This window comes from Caretta caretta, chromosome 5 (genome assembly GCF_965140235.1).
Source record: "Caretta caretta isolate rCarCar2 chromosome 5, rCarCar1.hap1, whole genome shotgun sequence".
NCBI lineage: Eukaryota > Metazoa > Chordata > Testudines > Cheloniidae > Caretta > Caretta caretta.
Window position 1 is genome coordinate 50274221 of NC_134210.1, and position 13011 is coordinate 50287231.

General features: G+C 48.9%; 1 protein-coding gene across 5 annotated transcripts in view; it reads right to left on the reverse strand.

The window, feature by feature from the left end:
• Window positions 1-13011, reverse strand: part of FCHO2 (FCH and mu domain containing endocytic adaptor 2) — a 234000-nt gene that overhangs the window by 161305 nt on the left and 59684 nt on the right. For all 5 annotated transcript variants that reach the window (XM_048849328.2, XM_048849325.2, XM_048849326.2 and 2 more), the window contains exon 6: window positions 109-213. In XM_048849328.2, coding sequence (XP_048705285.2) covers window positions 109-213 — 105 coding nt within the window. The remainder of the gene's footprint in view (window positions 1-108; window positions 214-13011) is intronic.

A 13011-nucleotide genomic window follows, 5' to 3' on the forward strand; every position in this document is an offset into this window, starting at 1 on the left:
ATAGACCTACTTCACAATGATTCTATAATGTATTACTCTTCAAATTCTTTGTCCCTTTGGGGCCATCTAAAATAAAACTTGACTGGATGCAAATAATCCAACACTTACCTGTGCAGTTTCTGTCATTTTCTTTTCAAAGTCAGATTTAGCTGCAGCATACTTTTCTACGTACAGTTTATAGGTATCTGTAGCTTTCTTTGATTTTATTGCTGCCTGTAAAGAACAGATGACACAAAAACTATTAGAATACAATTATATTTTTCAATAAATTTATTCCAACCTAAGGCAATTTATATTTATCATTACTGAAAAGATGAAGATGGGGACGATTTATACCAAAATGTCCAACAGGGCAGGAGGCAGAAAACAGTAAAATGTGTTTTATTAAAATTCCACAGAATGGTAATTTAAGCACTTATAAGAAATGATCGTATTTTTATTCAAACCCCATACTGTACATGAAATACATAATTGGAAGTGCCAGATTTCAGGGTGCACCTGATCTTGGGGAAATGTCATAAAAGGTAAAGATAACTACAAGTCTTATACGAAAAGCAGATAACTAGAAAATGGTGAGTAGCAGTGCCAGGAGGGAGAAAAAGCAGCAGAATACATGTTTCTGGTTACCGATTATTCTGGGGAAGGAACAAGAAAGAGGAAAGAAAGTACATACTATAGGCCTTTTTAGATTCCCCTATTGGAACTAGCTATTCCATACATTGTTTGTTGAAGTATTTTAAGAATTTTGTACATTGCTAAGGAGTAACTGATTAGCTCATTTTAGAAATCACAAATAAATGTTTAACTGAAGAATAAGGAAAAGGTGCAGGAAAAAATGCAGGTTCAGAAAACAGAGCAAATAAGATGCAAGAGTTTCAAAGCATAGAATCATAGAATATCAGGGTTGGAAGGAACCTCAGGAGGTCATCTAGTCCAACCCCCTGCTCAAAGCAGGACCAACCCCCAACTAAATCATCCCAGCCAGGGCTTTGTCAAGCCTGACCTTAAAAACCTCTAAGGAAGAAGATTCCACCACCTCCCTAGGTAACACATTCCAGTGCTTCACCACCCTCCTGGTGAAAACGTTTTTCCTAATATCCAACCTAAACCTCCCCCACTGCAACTTGAGACCACTACTCCTTGTTCTGTCATCTGCTACCCCTGAGAAAAGTCTAGATCTATCCTCTTTGGAACCCTCTTTCAGGTAGTTGAAAGCAGCTATCAAATCCCTCCCTCATTCTTCTCTTTCTCAGACTAAATAATCCCAGTTCCCTCAGCCTCTCCTCATAAATCATGTGTTCCAGCCCCCTAATCATTTTTGTTGCCTTCCGCTGGACTCTCTCTAATTTTTCCACATCCTCCTTGCAGTGTGGGGCCCAAAACTAGACACAGTACTCCAGATGAGGCCTCACCAATGTCAAATAGAGGGGAATGACCACGTCCCTCAATCTGCTGGCAATGCTCCTACTTATACAGCCCAAAATGCCACGGTCCTTCTTGGAAACAAGGGCACACTGTTGACTCATATCCAGCTTCTTGTCCACAGTAACCCCTAGGTCCTTTTCTGCAGAATGCTGCCTAGCCACTCGGTCCCTAGTCTTTAGCAGTGTATGGGATTCTTCCACCCTAAGTGCAGGACTCTGTCCTTGTTGAACCTCATCAGATTTCTTTTGGCCCAAACCTCCAATTTGTCTAGGTCCCTCTGTATCCTATCCCTATGCTTCAGCGTATCTACCACTCCTCCCAGTTTAGTGTCATCTGCAAACTTGCTGAGAGTGCAATCCACACCATCCTCCAGATCATTTTGAAGATATTGAACAAAACCGGCCCAAGGACCGACCCTTGGGGCACTCCGCTTGATACCGGCTGCCAACTAGACATGGAGCCATTGATCGCTACCCGTTGAGAGCCCAATGACCTAGCCAGCTTTCTATCCACCTTATAATGCATTCATCCAGCCCATACTTCTTTAACTTGCTGGCAAGAATACTGTGGGAGACCATATCAAAAGCTTTGCTAAAGTCAAGGAATAATACATCCACTGCTTTCCTTTCATCCACAGAGCCAGTTATCGCATCATAGAAGGCAATTAGGTTAGTCAGGCGTGACTTGCCCTTGGCGAATCCATGGTGATTGTTCCTGATCACTTTCCTCTCCTCAAAGTGCTTCACAATTGATTCCTTGAGGACCTACTCCAGGATTTTTCCAGGGACTGAGGTGAGGCTGACTGAGGTGAGGCTGACTTTCTGGGTCCTTCTCCTTCCCTTTTTTAAAGATAGGCACTACATTAGCCTTTTTCCAGTCATCCGGGTCATTTTTTAAAAACTGTTGGAAGACTCAAGGGGCAAACAAATGGAACGATCTAGTTTTCAAAAAGTGAAAGAAGAAACGGGAAAAATAAAGAAAATAGAAAGTCCAGAAAAGGAATTCAAACTTGTGCTGGATTCTGTGTCATTGGAAATTTTAAAATCAAGATTGGATGTTTGTCTAAAAAAAGATGCTCTAGTTCAGGGATGGGCAAACTTTTTGGCCCAAGGGCCACATCTGGGTGGGGAAATTGTATGCAGGGCCGTGAATGTAGGGCTGAGGTAGGGATGCGGGGTGTGTGTGGGGGGGGAAGGGGTGCAGGAAGGGGGTCAGGGCAGGGCGTTGGGGAGTGTGCCTTAGCCCCACTGAGCCATGGGGCTCACAATCCCATGGGCCGAACTGAAAGCCCTGATGGGCTGGATCCGGCCTGCGGGCCGTAGTTTGTCCTCCCCGCTCTAGTTCAAACAGGCATTAATTCAGGGAAGTCCTGTGGCCTGTGTTATACAGGAGGCCAGACTAGATGATCAAAATGGCCCATTCTGAACCCCAAATCTAAGATAATTTCATTATTTGAAACCACAAGATTTTTTTTTCCTTTTTGTAGGTATTACTAATCTTAAAATATATATTGGTATGGCAGTGCCTCTGTATTAAGTTGGGTTCAGTTTTTCATGCAAAGTAGGGATTTGACCTTTTTAGTACAAAGAACCCTGTCTCAAAATTTACAGCAGATAATCTGTAAGGGAAGACTGAATTTTCTGAAGGCTTTGTACTTTTACCAATTTTAAGTTAGAATTAGTGAAAAAACAGAACTTAATGTTTTTTCTTGAGTGCCTCAGCTTTTTTGCAGCCTTTTGTTAAAAAACAGGTGAATTCTCCTTAAACTTTCTGTATATTTAGAACTCAAAAAACTAGTGCAGAATCCTTAATTACAACCCACCATGTTTAGACATACAAAGTTAATTACTGTTGTGTATTTGTTCTTATAATTACAATTGGCTCTTCACAAAATAACCACTACTCCCCACAACTCTCAATCAGACTGAAGCGACCCACTGAAATTAATCATGTTCTCTGCAAAGATGGCAACTGTCATAAATATAAAGGGAAGGGTAAACACCTTTAAATCCCTCCTGGACAGAGGAAAAACCCTTTCACCTGTAAAGGGTTAAGAAGCTAGGATAACCTCGCTGGCACCTGACCAAAATGACCAATGAGGAGACAAGCTACTTTCAAAGCTGGAGGGGGGAGAAACAAAGGTTCTCTCTGTCTGTGTGTTGCTTTTGCTGGGACCAGAGCAGGAATGCAGGTCAGAACTCCTGTAAAGGGCTAATAAGCAATCTAGTTAGATCTGCGTTAGATTCCGTTTTGTTTAAATGGCTGATAAAATAAGTTGTGCTGAATGGAATGTATATTCCTGTTTTTCTGTCTTTTTGTATCTTAAGGTTTTGCCTAGAGGAATTCTCTATGTTTTGAATTGGATTACCCTGTAAGGTATTTACCATCCTGATTTTACAGAGGTGATTCTTTTACTTTTTCTTCAATTAAAATTCTTCTTTTAAGAACCTGATTGCTTTTTCATTGTTCTTAAGATCCAAGGGTTTGGGTCTGTGGTCACCTATGCAAATTGGTGAGGATTTTTATCAAGTCTTCCCTAGGAAAGGGGGTGTAGGGTTTGGGAGGATTGTGGGGGGAAAGACGTTTCCAAGCGGGCTCTTTCCCTGTTATATATTTGTTAGATGCTTGGTGGTGGGAGCAGTAAAGTCCAAGGGCAAAAGGTAAAATAGTTTGTCCCTTGCGGAGTTTTTAACCTCAGCTGGTAAAAATAAGCTTAAGGGGTTTTTCATGCAGGTCCCCACATCTGTACCTTAGAGTTCAGAGTGGGGAAGGAACCTTGACAGGAACTATTTCACTAAAGACTTGAAATATGAAATAACACTATCCCTGTAAAAAATGGCCATCACCTGTCATCATAAGAACATACAAATGGCCCTATGGGTCAGAGCAAAGGTCCATCTAGCCCAGTATCCTGTCTTTCGACAGTGGCCAGTACCAGGTGCCCCAGAGGGAATAAAAAGAACAGGCAATCATTAAGTGATCCATCCCCTGTCGCTCATTCCCAGGTTCTGGCAAACAGAGGCTAGGGACACTATTCCTGCCCATCCTGGCTAACAGCCATTGATGGATCTATCCTCCATGAATTTATCAAGTTCTTTTTTGACCCTGTTATGGTCTTGGCCTTCACAACATCCTCTGGCAAGGAGTTCCACAGGTTGACTGTGCGTTGTGTGAAGAAATACTTCCTTTTATTTGTTTGCTGCCTATTAATTTCATTTGTTCTTCCTAGTTCTTGTGTTATGAGAAATAATAAACAACACTTCCTTAACTACTTTCTCTACACCAGTCATGATTTTATACACATCAATCATATCTCCCCTTAGCCATCTCTTTTCCAAGCTGAAAAGTCCCAGTCTTATTAATCTCTTCTCATACGGAAGACGTTCCATACCCCTGATTTTTGTTGCCCTTTTCTGAACCTTTTCCAATTCCAAGATAACTTTTTTGAGATGAGCTGACCACATCTGCACACAGTATTCAAGATGTAGGAGTACCATGGATTTATATAGAGGCAACATGATATTTTCTGTCCTATTATCTATCCCTTTCTTAATTATTCCTAGCTTTCTGCTTGCTTTTTTGACTGCTGCTGCACATCGAGTGGATGTTTTCAGAGAACTATCCTCAATGACTGCAAGATCTTTTTCTTGAGTGGTAACAGCTAATTTAGACCCCATCGTTTCATATGTATAGTTGGCATTTTGCTTTCCAATCTGCATTACTTTGCATTTAACAACATTAAATTTCATCTGCCATTTTGTCGCCCAGTCACCCAGTTTTGAGAGATCCTTTTGTAGCTCTCCGCAGTCTGCCTGGGTCTTAACTATCTTTAGTAATTTTGTATCTGCAAATTTTGCCACCTCACTGTTTACCCCCTTTTCCAGATCATTTATGAATATGTTGAATAGGACTGGTCCCAGAATAGACCCCTGGGGACACCACTATTTACCTACCTCCACTCTGAAAACTGACCATTTATACCTACCCTTTGTTTCCTATCTTTTAACCAATTACCAATTCATGAGAGCACCTTCCCTCTTATCCTGTGGCACCTTACTTTGCTTAAGAGCCTTTGGTGAGGGACCTTGTCAAAGGCTTTCTGAAAATCTAAGTACACTATATCAATTGGATCGCCCTTGTTCACATGCTTGTTGACCCCCTCAAAGAATTCTAGTAGATTGGTGAGGCATGAGTTCCCTTTACTAAAATCATGTTGACTCTTCCTCAACAAATTATGTTCATCTATGTGTCTGACAATATTGTTCTTTATTATATTTTCAACAAGTTTGCTGTGTACTGAAGTCAGGCTTAGAGGCCTGTAATAGCTGGGATCAGCTCTGGAGCCCATTTTAAAAATTGGTGTCACATTAGCTATCCTCCAGTCATCTGGTACAGAAGTTGATCTAAATGATAGGTTACAGACTACAGTTAGTAGTTCTTCAATTTCACATTTGAGTTCCTTCAGAACTCTTGAGTGAACACTATCTGGTCCTGGTTACTTATTGCTGTTTAATTTATAAATTTGTTCCAAAACCACCTCTAATGATACCTCAATCTGGGACAGTTCCTCAGATCTGTCAACTAAAAAGAATGGCTCAGGTTTGGGAATCTCCCTCACATCCTCAGCTGTGAAGACCAATGCAAAGAATTCATTTAGTTTCTCTGCAATGGCCTTATCAGCCTTGAGTGCTCCTTTAGCACCTCGATCATCCAGTGGCCCTACTGGTTGTTTAGCAGGCTTCCTGCTTCTGAAATACTTTAAAAAAAAAACCCTGCGATTATTTTTTGGGTTTTTGGCTAACTGTTCCTCAAATTATTTTTTGGCCTTCCTAATTGTTTTTTTACACTTCATTTGCCAGTGTTTATGCTCCTTTCTATTTGCCTCACTAGGATTTAACTTCCACTTTTTAAAGGATGCCTTTTTGCCTCTCACTGCTTCTTTTACTTTCTTGTTTAGCCACAGTGGCTCTTTTTTGGTTCTCTTATTATGTTTTTTAATTTGGGGTATACATTTAAGTTGAGCCTCTATTATGGTGTTTAAAAAAAGTTTCCACGCAGCTTGCAGAGATTTCACTTTTGGCATTGTACCCTTTAATATCTGTTTAACTAACCTCTTCATTTTTGTGTAGTTCCCCCTTTTTGAAATTAAATGTTTCAGTATTGGGCTGCTGTGGTGTTTTTCCTGCCACGAGGATATTAAATTTAATTATATTATGGTCACAATTACCAAGTGGTCCAGCTTTATTCACCTCTTGGACCAGATCCTGTGTTCCACTTAGGACTAAATAAAGAATTGCCTCTCCTCTGGTGAGTTTCAAGACCAGCTGCTCCAAGAAGCAGTCATATAAGGTGTCAAGAAAAAAATGGTTACTTACCTTCTCGTAACTGTTGTTCTTCGAGATGTGTTGTTCACGTCCATTCCACATTAGGTGTGCGCGCATCGCATGCAAGAGCATTGGAAACTTTTCCCCTTAGCGGCTCCCATCGGGGCTCCGAGTGGCACCACTGCGCCATGCATATATACCCCGCCGCCCGACCCCCTCCGGCTCCTTCTTGCCGGCAACTCCAACAGAGGGGTAGGAGGGTGGGTAGTGGAATGGACGTGAACAACACATCTCGAAGAACAACAGTTACGAGAAGGTAAGTAACCGCTTTTTCTTCTTTGAGTGCTTGTTCAAGTCCATTCCACATTAGGTGAATCACAAGCTTACCTCTGGAGGAGGGTAGGAGTCACAGAACAACTGATTGGAAGACCGCTCTGCCAACTGCTGCATCCTCTCTGGCCTGCTGGTTGACCGCGTAGTGGGATGTGAAGGTGTGCACCGAGGACCAGGTGGCTGCTCTGCAGATCTCCTGGATCGGGACCTGTGCCAGGAAAGCCGTGGAAGTCGCTTGCGCCCTGGTTGAGTGGGCCGTGACCGCCGGGGCCGGAACACCTGTGAGCTCATAGCACGCCTGGATGCAGCTTGTAATCCAAGACGAGATTTGCTGCGCCGACACCAGGAGGCCTTTCATCCTCTCGGCTACAGCCACGAACAGCTGCGCAGATTTACGAAAGGGCTTGGTCCGCTCCAAATAGAACGCCAGCGCTCGACGGACATCCAGGGTGTGTAGGCTGCGGTGACTCGGGTCCGTATGGGGTTTTGGAAAAAACACCAGCAGACAAATGTCCTGGCCCAAATGGAATTGCGAGACCACCTTAGGGAGGAACTTTGGGTGTGGTTGGAGCTGCACCTTACCTTTTTGAAACACTGTATATGGCGGCTCAGAAGCGAGCTCAGACACCTCAGCTCAGACACCCTTCTAGCCGAGGTAATGGCCACCAGAAATGCCACCTTCCAGAAAAGGTGGAGGAGGGAGCTGGTAGCAAGGGGCTCAAACGAGGGTCCCATGAGCTTAGAGAGGACCAAGTTAAGGTTCCAAGGAGGGACTGGGGGGCGTGAGTACAGAAACATTCTCTCCAATCCTTTAAGGAACCTTCCCACCACTGGGTGGAAAAACACCGAGCCCCCCCACCCCGAATGGAAGGCGGAGATGGCCGCCAGACTGAGGATCCTCTGACTGAGGATGGGGCCAGCCCCAACTGCTTGAGGTGCAGGAGGTACTCGAGGATGGCTTGCACTGGGGCCTGGCACGGCCGCACTTGTCAGTTCTCACAACAACACGAGAACCTTTTCCACTTGGCCCTGGTAGAGGGCTTCCTACTGCCAAGCAGAATCTGCTGCACAGGTAGGGAGCACTGGCTCTCCAAGGTGTTTAGCCACAGAGCTTCCATGCCATCAGGTGTAGTGATTGCAGGTCGGGGTGGAGAAGCTGCCCACCGTCCTGCATGATGAGGTCCCGGTGTCGGGGAAGGACTACCAGGGCCTCCACCGACAGCTCTAGGAGCGTTGTGTACCAGTGCTGGCGGGGCCACTCCGGGGCGATGAGGACCACCGCCTCCCTGTCCCTGCGTACCTTAAGCAGGACCTTGTGTACCAACGGGAGCAGGGGAAAGGCATACATGAAGTCCCCTTCCCACGGGATCGCAAACGCGTCAGGGACTGAGCCGGGGTTGAGGCCCTGGAATGAGCAGAACCACAGGCACTGGGTGTTGGCCCTGGTGGCACACGTCTACCCGGGGAAACCCCCACCTGCGGAAGAGCGAAAGTACGACGTCCACTCTGAGCATCCACTCGTGCATGCAATACGACCTGCTGAGGTAGTCCGCCAGCTTGTTTCGCACCTCCACGAGATATGACGCCTCGAGGTGAATGGCGTGGGCTATACAGAAGTCCCAGAGGAGGAGAGCCTCGTGACAGAGCGACGAGGAAAGAGCCCCGCCCTGCTTGTTTATATAAAACATGGCAGTAGTGTTGTCTGTCAGAACTGTCACGCTGTGACCACTCAGAGTGGCTGGAAAGGTCTGGCAGGCTAGACGAACCGCCCTGAACTCCTTCACATTGATATGGAGTGACACCTCTGCTCCAGACCACAAGCCCTGAGTCCTGAGGTCCCCCAGGTGAGCCTCCCATCCGTGGTCTGACACGTCCTTCACCAGCGTCAGGTCCGGTTGTGGGGCGGCAAAGGGGATGCCTACACAAACCACAGGCTGGGACTGCCACCACAGCAGGGAATCCAGCATGTCCCTTGGGGCTGTCACTACCAAGTCCAGGGGATCCCTGCCTGGGTGGTACACCTGAGCGAGCCAAGCCTGCAGAGTCCTGAGTCTCAGTCTGGCATGCCTGACCACATGCGTGCATGCTGCCATGTGGCCCAGCAGCCACAGGCAGCACCTGGCCATTGGAAACTGGCGTAGGGAGGCCACCGCTTGCTGGATAGCCCGGAATCGGAATTCTGGAAAGCTTGCCCTGGCCTGCACCGCGTCCAAGACTGCCCCTATGAATTCCACTCTCTGCGTGGGCACGAGCGTGGACCTGGGGACGTTGACCAGGAGCCCAAGCTTGTGGAACAATCTCAGGGCCACCTCCACCTGGCCCCGCACTTCCGCTTCAGATCAACCCGCCAGGAGCCAGTCGTCGAGGTACGGGTAAATCCGGATCCTCTGCCTCTGTAAGAAGGCCGTCACCACTGCCATGTATTTTATGAACACCCATGGGGTCGTGGCTAGACCGAACGGGAGAACTACAAGCTGGTAATGTTCTTGGCCCACGGTGAAGCACAGGAACCGCCAATATGCTGGGTGGATGGCGATATGAAAGTATGCATCCTTCATGTCGAGGGCAGCATACTAGCCTCCTGGATCCAGGGAAGGGACGATGGTGCCCAGACAGACCATGCGGAACTGGGCCTTGACCAGGAACTTGTTGAGCCCGCGCAGGTCTAAAATGGGACGAAGGCTCCCTTTAGCCTTGGGGATGAGGAAGTACCAGGAGTAGAAACCTTTCCCACTTAGGCAGTGCAGCACTGCCTTTACTGCCCCCGCCTCTAGCAGAGAGCGAACCTCCTGCTCTAGCAGATGCTCGTGAGAGTGGTCCCTGAAGAGGAATGGGAAAAGGGGTGGGAGGGAGGGAAGGAAGAGAATTGCAGCGAGTACCTGTTCCATACTGTGTGTAAGACCCAACGGTCTGATGTAATGCTGGACCACGCACGGGAAAAACGGGCTAGGTGGTTCAGGAAACAAGAGGACGGATCTGGTGACCAGTCTGGCATGCTGTCCTCGAGCGCACCTTCAAAAGCCTGGCTTAGTGCCTGGCTGGGATTTGTGCTGACCTTGGTTCTGAACTGGCGCATCATTGTTGTGATTATTGCGTCGTCGCCTGTTATCCCTGCCTCGCCTACGGTAAGGCTCATGCCTATGATGAGGCTGGTACTGGTGCTGAGGGGGAGGCTGCGGCTTAAAGGGCTTCCTCTGCGTCACCGGGGTATGCATAACCAGCGACTTAACTGTAGCCCTCGAGTCCCTGAGGCTATGCAGCCTCGCGTCTGTCTGGCCCAAAAAGAGTCCGGACCCTTCAAAGGGGAGGTCCTGAAGCATACTCTGGACCTCATGCGGCAGGCCGGACTCCTGCAGCCATGCCGAGCGCCTCATGACCACCCCCGACGCGATTGTTCTGGCCGCCGTGTCTGCTGAATCCAGGGAGGCCTGGAGAGAGGTCTTAAGCTACTGCCTTGCCCTCAACCACCAGGGCCGTAAACTGTTGGGAACCTTGTGGGAGGTTGTCCTTAAAACTTCCCCCCCCGCCACCCAGGAGTTAAAATTATGCCTGTTGAGGATGGCCTGATGGTTAGTAATCCTCAACTGAACGCCCCCTGACGAGTACACCTTTCTGCCAAAAAGGTCCAGGCATTTTGCCTCCTTGGTCTTAGGTGCCGGGGCCTGTTGTCCATGGCACTCCCTTTCGTTCACCACCAAGACCACCAGGGACCATGGACTTGGGTGGCAGAACGAGAATTCGTAGCCCTTTGATGGGGCAAAGTACTTGCGTTCCACACCTTTAGCCGTTGGAGTGCTGGAGGCCGGGGTCTGCCATATAGTCTTATAATTCAATTGAATGTTCTTAATTAGCGGGAGCGCTATTCTAGATGGACCTTCAGGGCTCAAAATGTCCACCATGGGGTCCTCCTGCTCAACCATCTCCTCGGCCTGCAACCCCAAGTTCTGGGCGACCCTACGCAGTAGCTCCTGGTGGACTCTGTGGTCTATGAGTGGAAGGCTGGACACCGCTGTTCCTGCCACTGCCTCATCCGGGGATGGCGAGGAGGTTAGCAGCTGCTCAACCCCGTCTAGCTGGTCCTCCTGCTCCCCTTCTCCCATGGGAGGGGCCTCGGGCTCGGGCTGGGGCGGGAGACCTTGGGGCGGCACTAGACTCGGTGCTGGTCTCTTCGGTTTATCCTCGGGGGATGCTGGAGGCCTGGATACTGTAGCTTCCAGCGCCGTCGGGCGTTAGTGTGGGGACCAGGACCACTGCACCGAGTAGCTCGCCGTGGACAGGGCCCTTTGGCACTGTTGATAGGGCCAAGGAGTCTAGAAGGGCCAATGACCTGGCAGCCCCCATTGCGGTGCCACCTCGTCTGAGGGTCCTTGCTGTCCAGAGCACGGTGCGAGTAACTGTAACGGCCGGAGTCGGCGCCGGACTGTGGCGACGCCGACTGCGAAGGCCACAGCGGTGCCGAAGATCTGTGCTGGCTGGAGGTCAACGAGTCGTCCTAACAGAACGGGAGCGAGACCGGTACCAATATCCCTGGGACCGGGATCTGGACCAGGACCGACGTTCTTGGGACCGGGATCAGCATCTGCGGGAGTCCTCTGGCGAGGGCCGTCTCAACTCCTCCCGGTGCTGGTCTATAGTTGGTGCTGGAGAGCGTCATGCCTCTTCCGTTACTTCCTCGCACCGACTCAGTCCCAGTACCACAACTTCCTTCTGAGCTGCGGGTAACCGGGAGTCCGCAGATGCAGAGCTCGACCAGGACCAACTCCGGGACCAATGTCGGGACGGTGTCCTCGAATAGCACACCATTGCCGGCTTACCCCTCGACGGCACCCGTGGCATGGGTGCCGGAGGATTCTCCCTGTACGGGAGGGGGATCGTCGCCGACAGCTCAGTGAGGTTCTTTGCAGCCTCAAAGGTGCCAGGCATGGAGGGCTGATCCATTAAGTCCTCGAGCCCATCATCCGCACTGAGCTCACTTGGGCCTGGGCTCGGTGGGACTTGCGGTGCTGAAGCCACTGGTGCCAGCGCCGGTACAGCAGCCTTCCCACTCTTATTGGTGCTCGGGGCCTTGGAAGGCGCCGACCTCCTATGTGGGGAACGTCCGCGCCTTCCTTTTGGCTGTGCTGTGGACCGCACCGGGGAGGACGAGCGGTGCTGGGGCCCAGTCTGGCGCTCTGGAGCCGACAGCTTTCAGTGTTTAGCCGGTGCCGGGTCTCCTGACAGCTCCAGGACACTACGCACCAAGGAAGCCGGAGCCAATGTTGGGAGCTCCGGGCCGGTGGCTGCAATGCGGCTTCCCCCAACAACTGCTTCCAACGAAAGTTTCTTTCTTTCTTTGTTCTTGGCTTGAACGCCTTGCAAATCTTACACTGCTCAGTTTGATGTTCTTCCCCCAAACACGAGCCATGGGGGTCACTAACTGGCATAGGCTTGCGGCACGTGTGGACATGCAGCATGGCCCGGGGCGGGTGCTGGAAGCCTCCAAGCACCTAATCACTTAAGTGTCCACAAGAAAAGTTATGCTAACTAACTGATAACAGCTATCTATGAGAAAGGCTAAGGGACTGCTCTCACACGAGAGAGAGGTTGTTCCAACGCCGCCACAGACGGTAAGAAGGAACTGGAGGGGGTCGGGGGGCAGGGGGATATATGCATGGCACACTGGCGCCACTCAGGGGGTCCCGCCAGCCCGACGGCAGCCGCTAAGGGAAAAAGTTTCCGACGCTCGTGCACACCTAATGTGGAATGGAAGTGAACAAGCACTCAAGGAAGAATTTTATCTCTGCATCCTGTCCTGAGGGGACATGTACCCAGTCAATATGGGAATAACTGAAATCCCCCATTATTATTAAGTTTTTTATTTCAATAGCCTCTCTAATCTCCCTGAGCATTTCACAGTCACGATCACCATCCTGGTCAGGTGGTCAAGAAT